Raw genomic sequence first — 22,177 nt, 5'->3', positions numbered from 1 at the left:
TGGCTGAATGGTTCCTTATTAGATGGACTGGCAAGGAAATATCTCAGTGAATGACCAATTCACCAATACCCTCCACACAGCTAACGTGTCCTTGAGCAAGACACTGACCCCCCGACTGCTCCAGTGGAGCTGCTTGTGGCTGTGGTTGTACTAAAATGCACTCCCATACCGCAGCAAGAGTTGTAGGGATTAGATTGTAGAGCTGTTTAAACATCCACCCATCCATCTTCAACCGCTTATCTGTAGTCGGGTCGCGGGGGCAACAGCTCATAGTGTTCCAGACTTCCCTCTGAATCTCCAGAGCAACATTAGTGCCTTCCTCCTGGGGGATCCCGAGACGTTCCAAGGCCAGTGTGTCGATGTGTTTCCTCCAACTGCGCCTTGGTCTGCCCCGGGGGCGACTTGTCCGGACGTTTTGGGGTGACTTCGCCGGAGGTTTTAGGTCGACTTCGCCGGGCTTTGGGGCGACCGTACCGGACCGTAGAGGCGACCGTTCTTCACTTTTGGGGGCGAGATGGAATAGGGGTGACCGTATCTGTTACCGTCTCCACCAGGATAATGTGGTGTTAATGTGGTGTTAATGTGGTGTTTGGACCAAATATGTAGGACAGAAATCACACGCTGTGTTAATGATTTGAGGCATTTTGTTCAAAATGGACTAATCCTGCAAAGTGTGGAAGGCAATCTTAGCCAATAGGGATGGAATTTGGGAAAGCGGACAGATGCGTGTTGATGTCATTACTCGTACATATTTTATCCATACATCACGCAAATCGGTATACACTCATTACTATGGAGATAGTGTATACCGATTTGCGTGATGTATGGATAAAATATGTACGAGTAATGTACAGAAATGTGTTTTGCCAAAATCGGCCTCATGGTGGCACTATAACCGGCAGATGTGGCATTTCTTCCTCGGCCTAGTGGGAATGTGTGTGCATAATTTCACAGAAATGTGTGTTAATGATTAAGGCATTTTGTTAGAAATGGACAAATCCAAATGGACAAGGCCAACAGTGCCGGAGATTAGCTGTACACAGACTAGTGTTTTTCAGACATGTAAACCAAATATAATTCTCATACGAGGAATAGCAAAAATAGAAACTCATCATGTATAAACAATTTTGACAGAAATAGGCCCCTGGCTGGCCTGTGTGTGATCTTTGTCCCAAGTCTGCCACTGCTAGCCAGAGCAGAGCATGACCAAGACCAAGAAGATAAAAACGTGACCTACACATGGGGAACCTTGACATTTACATCTGACCTAGTTTGGAGCATACTGTAACAAGTGTGAAATTTGGACTAAAATGACACAACAACAAGTCAGTGGGTATGTTATACTTAGGTCCTCCGAAAGGTTCACATGCTGCAGCAACTAGGCTGCATGGAAGCAGCTGCTGCCTGTAGACGTACTTTGAAAACTCAGGTGTTGAAAGAGAGCCGGCTCTTTACATTAGTCTCTTCCCTCTATTCTTGGTAGAGTTCCTGTTCAAACTACGGAACAGACAGGAGCAGAGAGCCAGAGGATTTCCTTAAGACACAATCCTGCTCCCCCCCCCCCCCCCCCCCCCTCTCAACATCCTTTTTGGCAGTGGGCGAGAGACAGGAAGAGAGAGAGAGAGAGAGATTGTTCATGACAGTTTTGAGTCCAGCATGAATCTGTAGTTTTAGAGTCTGGAATTAGCCTATCAGACAGTATTCTAGGCTGTATGCATATGGGATTGTGGGAGCATCGACGCGTGATAACAGCCACAGTACTGGATGTATAGAGGCTGTGTTCATATGCCCGACACACAAAAACCTCAGGGGAGAGATCCTGATCGAGTGCACCTTTCAGCCAGGTAAGACACCACCAGATGTATCGCTCGCTGTTGCTTAGATTTGACATCGATTCTCTGAACAAGAAATGTGGATTTCTTCTTCCTAACTGACGCGCTTGACACGAATAAGAAGCATTTTGGGGGGAGCGCGTTGCGTTTTAGACTTTACTGTCTGTATGTCGCCCGACTCCGCCGGTTTATAGTGTCAGTTAAATGGAAACACAAGGCTTGTTTTGATCGCGTGCTGGACTGGACTGGACGACATGCTGCTTGCTTTAACCGACAGTGTTATGGTGGTAGCCTGCTGTTCCCACGGCACCTGTAGAGTGACGGACACGGACGATCAATGGGAATGTAGTAAGTTGATTATCTTTGGTGTCGTGGGGAAGTGTCGGCGACTCGAGTGCGGATACAATGCTCGACACTTTGACACTCATAACCCTCTGTTCTGTTTAGACTGTACTGTTTAGATTAGAAAGTAATGTAACCTGTTATTCTGGAACGTACGGTACAGAGTACCGCCTACGGGTAGCCTACTTCTATTCGTGTCTTCTGACAGATAAAACAAAACAACCTTTATGGTGGCAGTATTATTGCGCTCAAGTCATGCGGTCTCTGGCTGCTGCTCGATCGTTCGTTTCCACATTTTGTTTACCAAAACAACAGCGGTTTGACATGCTCCAGCTTTATGCTTTCGGTTTCGTACGAAAACTATATATTTTTCCCCTCTTTTCCAGTTCCTTGGTTTGAACAGGAGGGTGTAGTATAGTTGTTGTTTGTGTCTCGTTTCCACGCTGAGAAAAGTCACACTGGCGGCTATAGCCTCTAGGACTGCTGACTGGAAGAGACAATTAAGTGGGGTCATCATGACCAGGAATGTTGGTATAGTGTGTGGTAGTGGTGGTAGGATAAGGATTGCTGCTTCCATTACAGTGGACGGAATGGCAGGTGTCAGTTATCAGCTCCTTCCCTCCCTCCCCACCAGAACAGTTTGAGATTAATCAGAAGAAGCCTGCATTGGCGTTTATGGTCAAATGTATCACTTCTACTCAGTTCTTCTCATTTTGTTATTAAGATTTATTATTATTATTGTTGTTATTATTATTATTACAAAGGTTAGGCTTCTGTAGTAGGCTACTAGCTGTCACAATATAAACTATAGCCACAACACAGACAAAAATCAGACCAGTCTGAAGTGAGTGGTGCTGTACTGTACTGTACTGTACTGTACTGTACTGTACTGTACAAGCCCTCCTCCCTGACCTGTGTGTGTCTGTGTGTTGGGCCGTGCAACAGGGACACTTGGTGGTGAACAAACGCTATAACGCTATTATTTCCGTGCTCAGACACAGCCAGGGACCCAGTACAGGGACACAACCACACACATAGCTGTCTATAGGAGTGGTTGCACCCCTCAAAAATACCGCTGTGAGGTTTAGCACTGGGCCAGAGCTATATGTGAGGTTGTGCTCAAACTGATCATTTCTAAAGATTTTTCATGATGGTGACATTGCTGCTGCTGCTGCTGCTGCTGCTGTTGCTGCTGCTGCTGTTGCTGCTGCTGCTGCTGTTGCTGCTGCTGCTGCTGCTTCTGCTGTTGCTGCTGCTGCTGCTGCTGCTGTGCATTCATTCTATCAGCAATGTGCTAACTAGTACAGGAACCAAAAGTTGACTATACCCCTACCCGGGACGGGGTAGAACAAAGCGGGACATCGTTTTTGAGTGGTGCTAGTGCCACTCCTATGCGCAGCTATGTGTGTATGTATGTGTACGTGCGTATGTGTGTTTGTATATGTACGTGCTGCAAGTGCTGCAACACCTAATGTGGCCAGTAGAGCGCACGCATGCATGCACGCACAGGGAACAGTACAGTACAGTACAGTACAGTACAGTACAGTACAGTACAGTACAGTACAGTACAGTACAGTACAGTACAGTACAGTACAGTACAGTACAGCACCACTCACTTCAGACCGGTCTGATTTTTCATATCTTTATGGTGATCCCTTCATGAAATGGATTGTTCCAAGTTTAACCTTTACTGCAGAAGTCATGTAATTGATCCATGAAGTGACTCAGTCACCACACAAAAAAAAACCGCCGATCCTGAAAGAGGGAGTTCCATGAGAATCCTCTCATTTTCTATACCTGCTGTTTGTTTTTACATCATACAATTTTGCACAGATGGTCTACAGGTAGTGTGCCTACATCCCAGAACAATATGAATTATGAATGCCGATATTTGGTTCTATTGTGAACCGGCAGCCTTTTATATAAGGCGTTTTATATAAATGTTGACGTTTCTGAACAATATTCCCTTGTACATTTTGGTCCTAGAAGTCTTTATCCGAGGTATAACAAAATATGACATTGATTATTTTAACCCATTCAGGCCTGACGTCGAAATAAAAAAAACGTTCGCTCTGAAAGAATATATATTCCAAGATTTGTGCCGCATTTTTACGATTTTTCAAAAATAGCAGACCTACAAGTTCATAGCGCGCCACTCGGTGGCGCGCTATGAGCTTGTAGATCTGCTATTTTTCAATAGCTAAAGTATAACATAATGCTTAGTTAAAACACCAAAAGGGGTTCCCGCCCAAAATGGGTTTAAAGCTATAATATGACACACATGCGTCCTCAGGTCTAAATGGGTTAATGTATTTAAACGGAACGGGTCTTTCAGATTTTTCATATTCCATCCCGATTGGCTAAGATTGTGTCTTGTACACTCAGCCAAGCTGCATGCCTACTTTGGGCTCCACTTATTTTATCTATCTATGTGAAATGGCCTTTTTTTCCCCCCACAAATGAAAATAATAAAATCCAAGTTTAGAACTCGTATGACTCACATCTTAATGACAGCCTCAGACTAGTGGCAATCACTAAACCATCAACCAGATTTCAAAAGGCTTTGCAGAATAGATAATGTACAGTCACAGTAAAGGTTGGCTTGACCCTGAGCATTTTCCTGCGTGGCCCCACTTCGTGCAAATTGAAGGATCGAAGACGAGGACAATGTAGGAGCTGTTATAAGTGCATTGACTGTGGTGTCTTGTTAACACATTTTGGGCGGTTTGGGCGTTAGCATTATGTTATGCTTTAGCTATTGAAAAATAGCAGATCTACAAGCTCATAGCGCGCCACCGAGTGGCGCGCTACGAGCTTGCAGGTGTGCTATTTTTGAAAAATCGAAGAACCACTGACATAGAAACATAGCTTTTTCAGAAAACTGTCAGGATGTAGAAGACATGTATAGAATCTGATCTCAGGCCTAAATGGGTTAATATTCCATTCAGCCAAGACTGCTTGATTCTGTAAAAAAAAAACTATAAATGATCGATTTGGTTAATTTTAAATGCACGCACGCTGAGGAGACGAGGAGAGACGAGTCTCTCTCTAGCCCTCTCACACAGAGGTTCCAAACGGGGTGGGTGAGTCAGTCTCTCTCTCTCTCTCACACACACACACACACACACACACACACACACACACACACACACACACACACACACACACACACACACACACACACACACACACACACACACACACACAAATATGATTTAAATTAAATCCCACCAGTAGTTGCAGGGGCAAAACGGTGCAGGATTTACTTGGAACTTGCTTTTTCAGGGTAGGCGTTCTTTTGCAGTCACTTCATGGATGAATTTCTTGACTTTTGCTGTAAAAGTAAAACTTTCTGACCATCCATTTCATGAAGAGGACATCTTAAAGGTATGAAAAAACAATGTCACGTTTAGTTCTACCACCAGAAGGAATATAACTTTGGGGCTTTTGCTGTTTTTTTTATTGTCTCCACCAGGCCGAAGGCATGGGGAGAGAGTATGTTTTGTACTCCGTCCGTGTGTGTGTCCGTCCGTTACCAGCTAATCTCCGGCACCGTTAACCCGGTCGATGCCAAACTTTGCCAAATCATCCAATTGCCATCAAAGGCGTAAGAACAAATAGCACCCTTTTCACATTGGCCTATTATAGCTCCACCAGGAGGCCACAACCTGACCTGGCCTGGTGGAGACCTGTGCCCCGAGGGGCACTGTTTCTAGTTGCCTATGTGGTGAGTCACTTCATGGATCAATTTCATGACTTGCAGTAAAAGTTAAACTTGGGACAATCCATTTCATGAAGGGGACATCCTAAAGATCTGTTCTACCTCGGGTAGGGGTATCTAAAAAAATCACACCCGTGTGAACTGAGTGGTGCAACTCCGTGTGGGGGTCCCCGGTGGGTCCCCGGAACTTCCAGACCCACAGGAACGCGCCCAGGTTGCCAGCCCGGTTCCGGCAAGCCGCCCCGCGTCCGGAATGGTCGAGAAATGACAGAGTTACTGTGTGGGGGAATTAGCATTTAGCAGACACCTCTCTCTCTCTATGTAATTAGCAGGCAACAGTGCAACACTATCTCTCTCTCTGTTTCTAGCACAACAGCGCCACTTTTGCCCCTACTGGTACTCTAAACATTGTGACATAGGGACATGGGGAGGGACATAGGGACATTGCTGTTCCTTGGAGTGGTTGCACCACTCAAAAACTACAGCTCTTTTTGAGTGTTTGTTCCTGCACTAAAACTCTTAACAGAGACCACTGACATGACCGTCCTTGTCGGTATGATTTCAGAAGTTTGTTTCTTATCAGATATGAGGAGCCTAATGGTACTTGCAGAGCCTATAAGGAGAGTTGCATCATATCCGTTCACTTCTCGTCTTCTACAGAGCCTTCTATTGGTGAATAGAATAGTGACAAAGCCCTGAACCCTAAGTTTGCGGAATGCAACTGGAGTCTATGAGCGTTTGTGTCACTATTTCGAGAGTTACATGAACCACGTGACCGACCGGCGCTGTTTCTGCCCCCTCATTGACACAACTCTCCAACAGACGGCTCTGGGGTACTTGTATCCGTTTGAACATCGACCACTATGCACAAAACCCCTTCTTCTAATGCATCTTCTGGCTTTGGCTTTTTCCAGTGCTTTGCATGTGGATTTTCCTTTCTACTAGCGCAGGGGTTCTCAACGTTTTTGGCCGGGGACCCCCGGAAATGCTTTGGCAATGTCTCGGGACCCCCGCCCCGCCCCCTCCCGACCCCCAATATAAATTGACTGCTACAATAACCTTAAACCATTTTGGGCGGGAACCCCTTTTGGTGTTTTAAGCATTGTTATAATTTAGCTATTTAAAAATAGCAGATCTACAAGCTTGTAGGTCTGCTATTTTTGAAAAACCGTGAAAATAAAATTAAAAAAAAAAACTTTTTTTAAAATATTTTTTTTTTTGAAAATAATTTGGGGACCCCCTAAAATAATTTGGCGACCCCCCGAGGGGTCGCGACCCACGGGTTGAGAACCCCTGTACTAGCGCACTCAGCTTTTCCTCTTCCCATTAAGTGAACCTATACACAAAGTGCTTCTGTCAGCAAAGGTGAGCAAAGAGGTGTATATTCTTATGTTCTGTTCTATCACGGGCAGAGCAGCAGGGTTCACTTTTTATAGCGTGTTAATTAAAACCATGTGAGGCACGAGAGCTCTTTGGTCTTGGAACCTTTCCACAGTAGACCCAGCGATACCCTTTTACTGCTAAGCCAATGGCTATTCTGTACCTATACAGTCAATGTAGGTCAATATAGCCTTAGTACAAAGGAGGCTACCGAGTCCATTTATTATCATTACTCAGTAAATACTCTGTTTTTGGGGGTCATTACAAGGACAAAACAAGTATTGGAGCGTTTCAATGTACTAGAGGTCGGGCCACTACGCTGCCCTCACACCTACGTCGCACTGCCAATGCGACCTGTCTGAGTCATAGGCCGTTTCTCAAATACCCAAACTTGGGAAGTTCAGACTTAATTGCGTCCTTGGGAGTTCAGACTTGCAGGTTCCCCTCGGGAGTAGATACTTACTTCAGAGGACGGGAGGGACGGTGGTTCTGCGGATTGGAATAGCCACGTTAAAATAAATATATATATATACAGCAGCGTGCTGCATTGTGCAGTGTGCTTTATTCGTATATTTTTTTTATTGTCAGTTATGTAACCTTATACCCAAGCCGTTGGCACAAAGCTCAGAAGCAGCATCCCTGGAATGGCAGCATGCATGGTATAAAAAGATGGATTAGAGCGGACGTAAAATTCGCACATCGACAGGCTGGGTGCTGGGTTAACCCATTTTGACCTGAGATCAGATTCTAAAATTGTCTTCTAAATCCTGACAGTTTTCTGAAAAAGCTATGTTTCTATGTCAGTCGTTCTTCGATTTTTCAAAAATACTAGATCTACAAGCTCATAGCGCGCCACTCGGTGGCGCGCTATGAGCTTGTAGATCTGCTATTTTTCAATAGCTAAAGCATAACACCAAAAGGGGTTCCTGCCCAACATGGGCTAAAGAAACTTCAGTAGATATTGGATGGAGCCCGCACACCACAGGTATACAAGAAAGACGTTACTTTATTGAGAATTCTGACAGAATTCTCAATAAAGAACGTCTTTCTTGTACCTGTGGTGTGCGGGCTCCATCCAATATCTATAAAAAGATGGATTAACAAACGTGTCGGAAAACAAAGCAAATCACACAGGATTTGAGATGTCTCAGACGGGGAATTAGTACTTCCGTTGGTTTTAGAGGCTTTTACAACCCATCAGTGATGATCACACAGGTTCAATCTTTGATTGATTGATTAACCGTTTGCAGAATTACAGTACATTTCAAGTATAACTCGATACAAAAACTGTTAACTGTGAGTGGACGACACCATAAAGCATTACACTTGTTTACAATAGGGCCCACCATTTTCAATTCATCAACACATTTAGAGACATACGAATATACACTTAGCCAAAAACAGTAAATCATCATAGAGGAGGTAAAAAGGTAAAAAAAACATATACAGTGAGGGGGAAAAGGGGTGGGTGTTATTCAGATTTTACGGGGGCCAGTTTTGAATTGCAGCCGTCCGTATAGGTGCCCTTTGAGAGCAGTTTTGAAGGAGTCAAGGGATTCGCAGGTCTTAATGACTGTTGGTAGGGCGTTCCACATTTTGGTGGCATAGGAGCGAAAATAATTTAGTCCCCTTTGTTTGTGCCGAATCTGGGTTGCACATGGTTAGTTGAACTCCCTCTGGTGTTGTGGGTGTGGACTTCGTTGACATTAAGGAAGTATTTAGACCGGTACATGGGTATCTATATGCAGCATCACTCCCGATCTTCCGCCGTAGTTTGAAAACCCACCTTTTCAGACTCCATCATGGCCCATAGCACTTACCCTACCCCCTTAGACAGCACTTTTTAGACTTAGATAGCATTTGAAACAGACTTATAGCATGTCATGTAGACAGCACAATAATTGCATTGTATGTAGTCATAGCACTTCATAGTATATATGTACAGCATAGTATAATATATATGTATAGTGTATAGTGTCATTATATAGATATGTTCTAGTTACGTTCTTAGCTTACGCATGTTTCTTGATAAATGCTTTTTACATATGTGATGTATTCCATGCTTTTTGTTCTTGCTTAATGTAAGTCGCTCTGGATTAAGAGCGTCTGCTAAATGCCTAAATTGTATCCACAACTGCCATTGTGAGGTGCACATAAAGTATGAAGTTGCACTCACAGATGGGATGTTGGACAACATGCAGACACATCCTAACTTTTGAGATGATAAGTAAGTAGCCTTGCCGAGCCATGAGGCCCATAGGGGCAGGAGCCTATCTCCTGTTTCTGTAGCGTGAGGCAGTTTGATGTACAAGTACACCCCCTGGACATGACGCTAGTATGTCGCAGAGACTTATACCCCCAATCCAACCCTTGATGCTGAGTGTCAAGCAGGGAGGCACTGGGTCCCATTTGTAGAGTCTTTGGTATGACCCGGCCGGGGATCGAACCCCGACCTCCCACTCTCAGGGCGGACACTCTAACCACAAGGCCACTGAGCTGATGAGATCCATAAATGTAGCTGCCAAACTAAGTTACACACCCAGGTGGTGGCTGTATGTCCTCAATGGCCAGCTATTAGCTATTAGCCAGCTATTAGCTGCCATTATGACTGCATCAACAACTTCTCGTTACTTTTAGTTAGTTTAGTTAGTCAGTTCTCAAGTTAATGATAGGACCAGGATGAGCATGTTAAATGAATACTGTAATTTGTCCTTGGTAACGTTCATGGTGTTGCCAAATATTGGGGCCATTACTTGACGGTTTTTGCTGACATTGGAATCTGCATTGATTGATTGATTGATTGAAATATTTATTAACAGTTTGCAGAATTACAGTACATTTCAAGCACAAACTCAATACAAAGGCTGTTAACTGTGAGTGGACGACCCAATTAAGCATTACACTTGTTTACAAGAGGGTCCACCATGTTCAATTCATCCGATGCAGCCGATGTGTCCAGATTTTATTTATTTATAAATAATGAAACCATATTCAAAAAATAATCTCCCATCTCCCAAGGTCTGCTGTCGCCCTGTTGAAACTTCACTTACAATATAATATTATGACAAGCCCCAAATAGGGATCCCAGGTGAAAGTGGTCAACCCAGTTAGACCTTTTCTACAAATGCCTTCCAAATCCTGACAGTTTTCTGAGAAACCCATGTTTCTATATCAGTCATTCTCAAACACTTTCATGTCAAGGACCCCCAAGATTATATGTAATTGGCTGCCGACCCCCATCTGAAAATATGTTGTTTCAGTGACCTCCCAGAAGCAAAGATTTGAGTTAAAAACGTTGGCTCTGAAAGAATATATATTCAAAGATTTGCGCCACATTTTCACGATTTTTCAAAAATAGCAGACCCACAAGCTCGTAGCGCGGCACTCGGTGCCGCGCTATGAGCTTGTAGATCTGCTATTTTTCAGTAGCTAAAGCATAACATAATGCTTAAAACACCAAAAGGGGTTCCCGCCCAAAATGGGTTAATAAAGGTTTTTGAAATGGATGTAAAAAACCATCGGATGCAAACATTTGTGGCATATATTGCTCTGGGCTCTACCAGCTACTGTAACTCCCTGGATTTAATGGTTTTTCTCAAGCATCTCTTCCCCTTCCTGAAAAAACTCCCACTGACTCTCAGGTGACACCACACCGGCCATAATAAATCCGGCTTTTCCAGTTCCCAGAAGCACAAAACTTGATCCTCGCAAGAGTTTAGTATTCATTTCAAACTCATCAACAGTTTAGTGTCGGTTGGAATCAAGACGAGCTCTCTGAAATACCTAAGCGACGGTGTGAGATGCTTGTCATTGCTCATCGGTTCCAGTCATTTTTAGAGTTGTAAAAATAACCCCTTTCGAGGTACAGCATATTAAGTGTCAGAAATAATCATACCATACATAAACATATTCACACGGATGTTACAAACAGTGTTGTTTTCGTCGACTAAAACTAAGACGAGAAATGTTCGTCGACTACCTTTTTCCACTGACAAAAACTAAATGGAAACTTCATGAAAACTAAGCTATGATGACTAAAACTAAGACTAAATATACTGACAATTTCACTAACAAATAAAAACTAGACTAAAATGTTAGGAAGGGACTAGTGGACAAGAGATCCAGTAGAAGTCATTTTACACTTGCATGCTGAAAATAGCAGATCTAAAAGTGCTGCGACGCATTGTGAGCTTGTAGATCGGCTATTTTCAGCTAGTGAAAAACAACAGTCATTACGACGGCATCAAGGCCTACATCAACTGTAGATTTAGTCGACTAAAATCTTATGATATATAGTCGACTAAAACCAGGTGACTAAAATGTGACTAAAACTAAATTAAAACTATTCAAGGGACTATGACTAAAACTAAAATCTGCTGCCAAAAACAACACTGTATACAAATCGGATTCTAGTTTTGACGTTGGTGGTGCCTGGAGTGCTTCCCATTCCCACTACTTACCACACCTTCCTCTGAAATCCCAGAGACTCACAGGCTCGCTGCGAATATTTGAGCAGTAGCATGGTCCTGTGGTTGAACTTTGACCCCCAAACAACCTCTCCCCTGCACCCTCACATGTGTATGAGCTCTCTCTCTCTCTCTCTCTCTCTCTCTCTCTATGTATGCCTCTCTCTCTTTCCCTGTCACTTGCTGTTTTGCTTTGCTATTTATGTCTCTCTCTCTCTCTCTGTCTGTCGATCTCCCTTTCCCTTCACTTGCTCTCTTGCTCTTTCTATTTATGTCTTGGTCTCTCTTTTCCTCTCATTCCCGTTTCTCACTCTCTGTGTGCGTGTGTGTGTGTGTGTGTGCGTGTGTGTGACTGTGTGTGTGTTGTTTAAAGGCCACTCCGCTCTTCAGTGCATGTCCTGACATGCTGAGAAACACTAGAGGTGGAGAGAAGAGAAGAAAAAAAAACAGACGAGAAAAACTGGTGAGCAGAGAGAGTGTCGTAGGGAGGGAGGGAGGGAGGTGAGGAAGGGTGTGTGTGTGTGTGTGTGTGTGTGTGTGTGTGTGTGTGTGTGAGAAAAAGAGGAGGGAATTCCATCCGAGACTCCGGTGGAATGAAGCAGCTCAAAAACTTTGGGGAGAGGAATGGGACAGAAAGTGTAAGGCAGGCGTTGAGAACAGAGTGAAACTGGAAGAGCGGTCCTCAAGCCCACCGGCGAGGTGAGCTTAGAGGGATGATTGTTAGATCTATGAGAGAAATGTTTTGTCAGCCTCACTCACTTTCTCCCTCTCTCTCTTTCTATCATTTTCTTTATTATTTCCTGACAGAGCAAGTGCCGGAATCTAGGTGGGGACGGCGGCGCCTGATGAACGGTGGCAAAACCCGCAGACCCTCGTTTTTCTGAACACGGGAGACGAAGTTGGCAGTGGCTGGCCGCCGCGGAGCTTTGATTGATCACAAGCCGGCGGGAGAGAAACGCAAGCATCCCGAGCGCCCTTTTTTCCCCCCCATGCCCCATGAACTTCTAGTGGACTTAACCTCTGTCTGACTCGTGCTGTTGTCAACCCTTCACCTCACCAAAAAAAGACCCTGGGCGCCGGTGGACTGACAGCCAGGGAAAAAAACTGCTGATAACAATCGAGACACCTGATGCATCGCTCCCAGGAACCGGCCTGTGGTGGGAGGTGTACCGTGTGAGCTGTCACAGACAACTACAGACTCAAAAGCCGGGCCAGACTGAAGTTGGTTGAGGACGTGGAGGAGCATGGGACGACGTGGAGGAGAGGCCAGCATCGTGTTGTCGTTCCCTGGATACCAGATTCCGCCGGGGGCTCAATGAGCAACGGCGAGTTCGGCGTCGGCGGCGCCCCCAGCCTGCTCCGGGGCCGACGCTTCTATTGCCGGGAATGGGCCCTGGAGAAGCTGTGGCGCTGCCTGGAGGCACGGCCGCCCGTGCAGCCGCCCGGGGGACGGCCTCCTCCCGCCGGACTGCTGGTGACGGGGGGCCCCGGTGCCGGGAAGACGGCGCTGTGCGCGGAGGTGGTGTGCCCCACCGGCTCGGAGCCGGCCGGGGGGCTCGGGACCGGGGCCGCCGGGCTGGCGTCGCGCTGCCTCGCCTTCCACTTCTGCCAGAGGGAGGACCTGAGGAGCGTGGTCCTGTGGCGGTTCGTCCTGGGCCTGGTGGAGCAGCTCCGGAGCTCGCCGCTCCTCTCGCGCGGCTACAGGGAGGCCCTGCTGAGCCCCGCCGTGGCCTCCGCCCTGGAGCCTCTGCACTGCCAAAAGGACCCCGATGACACCTTCAAAAGGTTCGTGGTTTTTTAAATTGTCGTGTTTCTACTTCAGTACCCCTTTTTTTGAGTGGTGCAACCACTCCAAGGAACAGCAATGTCCGTGTTGTGTGTTATGTGTGTTTGTGTGTGACTCATGAGTACCAGTAGGGGCGCTGTTGTGCCAGAAACAGAGACAGAGAGATAGTATTGTTATTCATTTGCGTTGATTTGACGACGATGAGCATTGACCTGTAACGGACTGGGACAGCGCTTCATTGAGCCTTCATTTAGAATTCTAGTAACAATTTCAGGGTAGTCAAAGTGACAGACTTCCCCTCCCTTATGGGGTAATGCAGGGGTTCTCAAACCTTTTTGGCCGGGGACCCCCGGGAATGCTTTGGCCATGTCTCGCGACCCCCGCCCCGCCCCGCCCCCCTCCCCACCCCCAATACAAACTGACTTCATAAATAACCTTAATAATAGAGAAAATATATCATAAATGAATACTGAAACCAGATATAGCCATTAAGGAGAGTGTATGCATGTACTCTGTGTGCTATGTAAACTCTTCATTTCCATTTTCCAGCCATTCAGTTGCAAAAAAATAAAAGTTCTTATTTTTTTTATAATTTGGGGACCCCCCCAAAATGATTTGGCGGACCCCCCCCCACAAGGGGTCGAGACCCACAGGTTGAGAACCCCTGAGGTAATGGACTAAAAAAAGTTTTCAAAGGGCAGAAAGTAGCCATGTGGGTGTGGAGAGTGGAGTCTGGATTTACTTCAAGACTCGGTTTCAGTTTGACGTGTACTCAGTCTATTCTCCGTGCACGTCACCTCAAAGCCTCGTGTCAAACAAAAGACAAGCCGAGATAGTCAGTCACAGTTAAAAAGAACGTAATTGTCACCCCCTTCGCTGGCTTCTATTCTATTTGTTTTATTCATTTTCTCGACTTATAAATGCAGCCCATTCACAGCAGTCACAATGGGCCTCCAGTCCGAACGAACGCCACCATGCCATTTTACGACAACAACGTCCTTTCAGAGGAGCAAAATGGACAAAGAGATTGAAAATAAATAAAAAAAATGCTTCCAGCAGTCCAGTCCCAGTGACCATCTCTCGGTACCGTTCGGTGAGGTCACCCTTCGAGAAGCCTTTAAACTCTGTGTGCTTGTGTATGTGTGTGTTTACACTGCCATGCTCCCAGGCCTCTAGCACTCAAGCTCCTCTGTTTGTTATCGTCTGGTGTGAAGTACAAGAGCTAGATTCCACATTTTACCTCTGACTGTATTATACGTACGTGTGTGTGTGTGTGTGTGTGTGTGTGTGTGTGTGTGTGTGTGTGCGTGCGCGTCATGTGAACAGCCGCGTTGACAAACGAATGAAACATGAGCTCCCGAGTAGGGGAGCGAGTCAGTGCACACACTGGGCTCTTTGCTTTGTGAAACAGCTGGTAGATACTATGCTGCGGCCGCGCAGTCATTAACCGCCGCTTCGACAGGGTATAACGGACACACGGTCAACAACACGACAGGAACCACACAAGAGACGTGTTCCCGTGAATGGGCCCTATTAACCCATTTTGACCTGGGAACGATTCTAGACAGTTTTCTCGAAAAACCCTATGTTTCTATGTCAGTCGTTCTTCGATTTTTCAAAAATAGCAGACCTACAAGCTCGTAGCGCGCCACTCGGTGGCGCGCTATGAGCTTGTAGATCTGCTATTTTTCAATAGCTAAAGCATAACATAATGCTAACACCAAAAGGGGTTCCCGCCCCAAAATGGGTTAACCCATTTTGACCTGGGAACGATTCTACGAATGTCTTCTAAAATCCTGACAGTTTTCTCGAAAAAACACATGTTTCATATGTCAGTGGTTCTCAATATTCCATGTCAAGGAACCGCCGGAATTATATGAAATTGGCCGCCGTCCGACCCCCCCCCCCCCCCCATCTGAAAATATGTTTGTTCCAGGGACCCTCCCCCAGATGCAAATATTTGAGTTAAAAATGTTCGCTCTGAAAGAATATATATTCAAAGATTTGCGTCACATTTTCACGTTTAAAAAAAATTAGCAGATCTACAAGCTCATAGCGTGCCACCGAGTGGCGCGCTACGAGCTTGTAGATCTGCTATTTTTCGATAGCTAAATTATAACAATGTTTAAAACGCCGAAAAGGGTTCCCGCCTAAAATGGGTTAATGTGCTGTTGTTAGACACTAGCCAATCAGGCTGTCTGTCAGCGACGGTTTTAGGAAAGGTAAAGAAAGACTGTCGGGCGCCAACGCTTGCCCTTCTCTCGCTTGTTCCTTCTCCCGGCTCGACTCTTGGTCAGAAAGGCTCGGTTTGTTTGTTTTCAACTTGTCTGTTTCGAATCTACCCCGATTTTCGATTCTGGAAAAGGCTCCTATTTTAGAGCCGAATAAAAGTCGGTTCGGAAGGTCCTGGGTTTGATTCCCGCTCGGGACGCTGTGGGTGCTGGCGGCATGCTTCCTCCTCCGCGTCATCAGTGCCCATACCCGAGGCGGGGGTTGGCGAAAGGGCCTTTCTGTGTGGAGTTTGCATGTTCTCCCCGTGTCCCCTAGCTAGGGTAGATACCCTCACAAAAAACATGCAGTAATCCTGCTCTCTAAACTGCCTCCCCCTGGCCAGCCGGGGCGCCTGATGGAGGGGAAAGGAACTGGTTGGAATAACGTGTTCCTTCCACGCGCTACGTCCAACCAGGGAAACTCCCCCCTGTCAGGTGTAAAGGAGCAACTTGGACACTCAGGCATGAAGGAAGCACGAGTTCAAGTCTGTTGCTCTCCCCATGTCCCCCATATATGGGGACTAGGTTGGCGGAGGGTGTGTAGAGCCCAGGATCACATTAGATAATTGACACAGGGGTGAAAAATGGGTTACAAAATCGTGGGATAAAAAATCGGTTCGGCTCTGTAGAGCCTACAATGTGACGTAATTTGAGGTTCGGGGGGCGGGTACCGTCCTAAAGTCGGCTCTTCGGTTCTACTGAACATTTCTGACGAGCCGAAATCATTTCGGCACTACAGCGCCGAAACAGCGGTGAAATAGGAGTATGAATCGGCCCTAGGTTATCCACTTTCAACCTGGTGTCCCTATTTCGGACAAACGTGGTCAACTGTAGGGAAAAAGCTTCCGCAGGTTGCGTAGGCCAGTGGACATCAATGAAAAGAAATGAAAAATACACACCGCACACTGTGTATATCTGCTCGGTACATGAGTTTTTCTTCTTTTAATAAGGCAACGTTTCGGTCCCCTCCGGACCTTCTTCAGGACAAACAAATATGGTAAAAAATAGCTGATCTACAAGCTCACAACGTGTGACACGTTGTCAGCTTGTAGATCGGGCTAATTTAAGTATACTAGTGTATATGGCTTAAGTGCTTCCGATGACACACGCGCCTCCACACCGCCGCGCCCAATTACAGTGAAGAGGTCAAGAGGCCACCCACACACAGTCTATACCCTGTCGTAGGACCTCAAGGACTGGCCGGGAGCGGCGGAAAGCCCGGTGGGGCAATTAAAAGCACATTAACCTCCTCCCCTGCAGTGCTGAGCATGTGGTCAGGAAGGGAGTGTCTCTCCCTTTTATCAAATTACTAACGCGCACCTAAGTGTGATAAGCCTGTAATCTAGCTGTGTTTTGGACGGCTGCCCAGGGGCTGCTTTTAACCCATTCAGACCTGGGAAACGATTCTACAAACGTCTTGACAGTTTTTTTTGGAAAACCTCATGTTTCTATATCAGTCGTTCTCAAACATTTTCATGTCAAGGACCCCCAAAAATATATGTAATATGCCGCCGACCCCCCATCTGAAAATATGTTGTCTCCCAGAAACAAAGATTTGAGTTAAAAACGTTCGCTCTGAAAGAATATATATTCAAAGATTTGCGCCACATTTTCACGATTTTTCAAAAATCACACCTGTGTGAACTGAGTGGTGTAAGGTATTATATAGCCTGATCAGCTGTGGTCTGACGTAATGTCTGACGTAATGAAATCAGCATCAACCAATCGGCATCAACCATGCAAATTTTTTGAGCACAGACAGACAGACTAACAAAGCCAGTTGTAGGAGTGGTTTACACCACTCAAAGATAGCAGACCTGCAAGCTTGTAGCGCGGCACAGAGTGCTTGTAGAGCTTGTAGAGTGCTTGTAGCTCTTGTGGAGCTTGTAGATCTGATATTTCTTCAATAGCTAAAGTATAACATAATGCTTTAAAACTCCGAAAGGCGTTTCTCCCGCCCAAAATGGGTTAAATCTGCTCTGGAAACGGCGCTACACCGTGTCATTTAGCGCACGGTGCTCAAAAATGGACTCCAGTGTTTGTTAACGGTTGTTCGATAAATCTGGCATTTAAGCGAAGAATATTGATGAGAGAAATGCAAACAACTGAGCAACACACTGTAGCCATTTGCAGTGGCGTGCACAGATAGACACTAGGGGGTGCTAGAGCACCCCCTGCCCTTTGGCAATGTGCCCTTTTGGAAAAAACAAACAAAAAACAAACATTTTTTTCTCTTTTTTTGGGGGATTTTTCAAAAATAGCAGACCTACAAGCTCATAGCGCGCCACTCGGTGGCGCGCTATGAGCTTGTAGATCTGCTATTTTTCAATAGCTAAAGCATAACATAATGCTAACACCAAAAGGGGTTCCCGCCCAAAATGGCAACCGGCCGGTTCCACGCGCTGCACAAGGTGCCCTTTTTTAACTTGAGCACCTGCCCCTCTAAATGTCTGTGCACGCCACTGGCCATTTGGCATTCCCATGTTTGGTTTTGTTTTTTGTTTTAAACTGTGTGTGGATATTGTGTGCATTCTTCTCTTCCCCTCCATTCTCAAAGCAATCCCAGGGTAAAAGACAGATAAGATAAGCACATTTATTATGTGCTAAAAACCGAGTGGCATTCTGTTGTTGTAGTCTGAATAAACGCACCTGCACCTAATTAAGCTTGTCCGGCAGACTTTAATGTTAGCCAATGTTCTAATTAAACAAGCCACAATGAGGTACTTTTTTACTTTTCAGACAATAGTCCAGTAATAATGTCATTTGACCTCAAACTAATTGCAAAAAAAACCCAAACTCACCTGATTTTGCATCTTCAATATATCCTGAATAACAGAAAAGAAGTTACCTGGAATTGTCTGAGGGGAAAGTGTTGAAAATGGCCACCATTGACATCCAATATAAGGCACATATTTTCTAGATTTCCTTTTGCTTTAAGTAGCATGATGTGACATGTCAAAAACTAGGGGGCTTTCATGATTCTGAATCCATTCCAAGATTTAGTTTTGCACAAACAAACATAGCCGTCATGACAAATGTGATGAGGTCAGCACATTTGGGGCACAAGTTGCTATGGCCAAATTTTATTGAAGATGCAAAATCAGCTGAGTTTTTTTTTCTGCAATTAGTTTGAGGTTGATCCTGTATTTTCCATAGATTTCTACAACTACTTAATTTTTAGTACTCACCGATACCGAGTACCATTCGAGTACTTTATTTTTGTTGAGTCACCACTTATTTTACCCCCTTCTTCTCATAGATGCAGATGGATCTCTGATCGACACTTTTCGCAGTTGTCATTTATGCTTAATTGTAGATCGGCTGTTTTTGGCGATTTGCTGCAGTGTTGGGTCAGACGTAACCTGACTCCGCCAGATGGGGCAGCAGAGAGTACACTGGGTTCCCCCCTCCTGCTCCCATCTGGGAACTCTCAGGCAGACTTGATGCCCGGCCACAAAACGGCCTGGCCAATCAGCAGCAGCTAGAAGCTAGAAGCTGCTGCTAGAAGCTGCTAGAAGCTGCTGCTGATTGGCCAGGCCGTTTTGTGGCCGGGCATCAAGTCTGCCTGAGAGTTCCCAGATGGGAGCAGGAGGGTACTCTCTGCTGCCCCATCTGGCGGAGTCAGGTTAGGTCAGACGTGCTCCCGTTGCATTCGTTCAGCCTAGTGTCAATTGGATGTTTTGGTACTCGGGTCAGTATCGGGGCCGGTTCCGAGTACGAGTAGGCCTACTTTGGTTGGTAACGGCCTGAGTAACCAATACCAGTATCGGTATCTGAACAACTCTAGTCTTTAACCCATTTTGGCCTGACGTCGAAATTTTAAAAATGTATTTTTAAAATGTCTTTTTTTTCCTGAAAAACCTCATGTTTCTGGTGGTTCTCAATATTTTGTGTCAAGGACCCCACAAATTATATGTAATTGGCCGCCGACCCCCCCATCTGAAAACATGTTGTTCCACAGAAGCAAAGATTTGAGTTAAAAACTGAAACTCTGAAAGAATATATTCAAAGATTTGAGGCGCATTTTCACGACTTTTCAAAAATAGCAGACCTACAAGCTCGTAGCGCGCCACTCGGTGGCGCGCTATGAGCTTGTAGATCTGCTATTTTTCAATAGCTAAAGCATAACATGATGCTTAAAACACCAAATGGGTTTCCCACCCAGAAAGGGTTAATATATATATATATATATATATATATATATATATACACCTGCACAGTTGTTTCTAGGTAGCAGCATGCTTTACTTTCTTTGTTTTAGTTTTTCAAGGTAAGCAAGCTGTTATCCTACAAAAAATAGACTGCACACTGGATCATGCTCCCATGGATAATGTATAATGTATGACCGCCGCCGCCAAGGTGATGTTTGGAGTGTCTGGCTCTTCCTCCACACATATTCTTTTAGCAGATAAAACCTTGTTCAATCATGTATTTGATAAAGCTATGATGCTTACACAAACACAAATATATGTATCAGAGATTGGCATTGGGTTGTTGTACAGTAGTGTTAATGTCAGAATACTGATATAGTATTGGTTTCAGCTGTTACTATTCCACAACATGCAAACATGACCAGCTGTTATTACTTCAGTTTAAATTGGTAGCTCATTGCTTCAACACGGGTATAATGGAAGGCATTTGAAATGACATAAAAATGTTAATTTTCAGGATTCCAATTCAAAAATAGCAAAGATTCAAGATTTCAATTCGAATATAGCAAAAATAGCCGATCTACAAGCTCGCAGCGCGACGCGTTTTGAGCTTGTAGATCTAGGGAGTGAGTGTGGAAATATAGTGGCGGCGGTGGCGGCTCAGGGGCAGAGTGCCTGGATGGTAACCTTAAGGTTGCCAGTTCGAACCCAGGCTCCCCCAGAGTTACTGTCGAAGTGTCCTTGAGCAAGACACTGAACCCCTAATTGCCCCAGATGCGCTAGTTGGTGCCTTGCATGGTTTCCGCTGCCATCGGTGTATGAATGTGTGTGTGAATGGGTGAATGTAATGCACAATCTATGTAAAGCGCCTTGGATAAAGGCGCTATATAAATGCACCATTTACCATTTACATAAAAATGTTAATTTTCAGGATTCCAATTCAAAAATAGCAAAGATTCAAGATTTCAATTCGAATATAGCAAAAATAGCCGATCTACAAGCTCAAAACGCGTCGCACTGCGACGTGTTTTGAGCTTGTAGATCTAGGGAGTGAGTGTGGAAATATAGTGGCCCTCTCCATCGTCAAAGTTGCTCACCGCTCGTCTAGCTCTTCCTCAGACTGAGGCCGACGCACACATTCCACACATATTCTTTTAGCAGATAAAACCTTGTTCAATCATGTATTTGATTTGATAAAGCTATGATGCTTACAAACACAAATATATGTATTCAGAGATTGCAATTGGGTTGTTGTACAGTAGTGTTAATTCAAGAGAAATGACACAAATGACATAATATTAGTATAATATGACGCAGGATCAGCAAATTCTGATAATTCTGGAAAACTCTTGACGGAAACTGGAAGAGCAATAACGGTACATCCTGGACAAAATGTTTGAGATCATAAATGTGACACATTCTATGAAAGTGCAACACTTCTATCGCAGTTTTTACTCGCACCCTGTTACAAATAAAATAAGGGCCTAAATCGTCTGAGCTGCTCCAGTGCCTTCTTGTTCGCATATACAGTTGGAGGCCATCGATATTGTCACTTTTCTTTTTGCTGAGGTTTGCGTGATCTGCGCAAAAGGACAGTTAACCCCCTTTTGGGCGGGAACCCCTTTTGGTGTTTTAAACATTATGTTATAATTTAGCTATTGGAAAATAGCAGATCTACAAGCTCATAGCGCGCCACCGAGTGGCGCGCTACGAGCTTGTAGGTCTGCTATTTTTGAAAAATCGTGAAAATATTTATTTCAGAAAACTGGAGGATTTAGAAGGATTTTTAAAAATGTTGAGGTCAGGCCTAAATGGGTCAAATGATAAGGGACAATATCGGTGGCACCCAACTGTATGTGTCCTGCTCCTGAGATGCACCAGATTGGCCTGCTATAGGCTAGAGGCGCGGCTGGAACTCCCTTCTACTTCTATCGCAGTATATAACCTTGACCATTTTCCTCAAGTCATTCTTTTTGGCACAGTTCCACACTTTGCACTTCACTTTCTGGCTGTGGGCGAGAGTTCATATCTGCAGATCAATGTCTGCTCTGTTATCCATCTAAATATGAGTCATTGCATTTAGAAGAACTTGCACAATGTATATACAGCATAGGAGAAAAGATTGAAGAGCTTTTTCATGTTGGGGGTGTGTGTGTGTGTGTGTGTGTGTGTGTGTGTGTGTGTGTGTGTGTGTGTGTGTGTGTGTGTGTGTGTGTGTGTGTGTGCGTG

General features: G+C 45.0%; 2 protein-coding genes across 4 annotated transcripts in view; one reads left to right on the top strand and one right to left on the bottom strand.

Annotated features, from left to right (window-relative positions):
• Positions 1-13,014, bottom strand: part of LOC306935523 (hemopexin-like) — a gene marked incomplete at its 5' end in the record, with an annotated part of 52,176 nt that extends 39,162 nt beyond the window's left edge. Inside the window, one exon of the mRNA XM_079518624.1 lies at positions 12,912-13,014. Within this exon, the coding sequence (XP_079374750.1) occupies positions 12,912-13,014 (103 nt within the window). The remainder of the gene's footprint in view (positions 1-12,911) is intronic.
• The window catches only part of ankrd50l (ankyrin repeat domain 50-like), a 48,005-nt gene continuing 27,450 nt past the window's right edge, over positions 1,623-22,177 (top strand). For 2 of the 3 annotated variants that reach the window (XM_079518270.1, XM_079518268.1), the window contains exons 1-2: positions 1,623-1,844; positions 12,549-13,526. In XM_079518270.1, coding sequence (XP_079374396.1) covers positions 13,057-13,526 — 470 coding nt within the window. In that variant the 5' untranslated portion in view covers positions 1,623-1,844; positions 12,549-13,056. Of the gene's footprint in view, positions 1,845-2,103; positions 2,181-12,548; positions 13,527-22,177 lie in introns of those variants that run through there. The other variant, XM_079518269.1, reaches the window with a different exon arrangement.

The sequence above is a fragment of the Electrona antarctica genome, assembly GCF_951216825.1.
Source record: "Electrona antarctica genome assembly, chromosome: 13".
In the NCBI taxonomy this organism is placed as follows: domain Eukaryota; kingdom Metazoa; phylum Chordata; class Actinopteri; order Myctophiformes; family Myctophidae; genus Electrona; species Electrona antarctica.
This window is presented reverse-complemented; position numbering and strand designations above follow the sequence as displayed.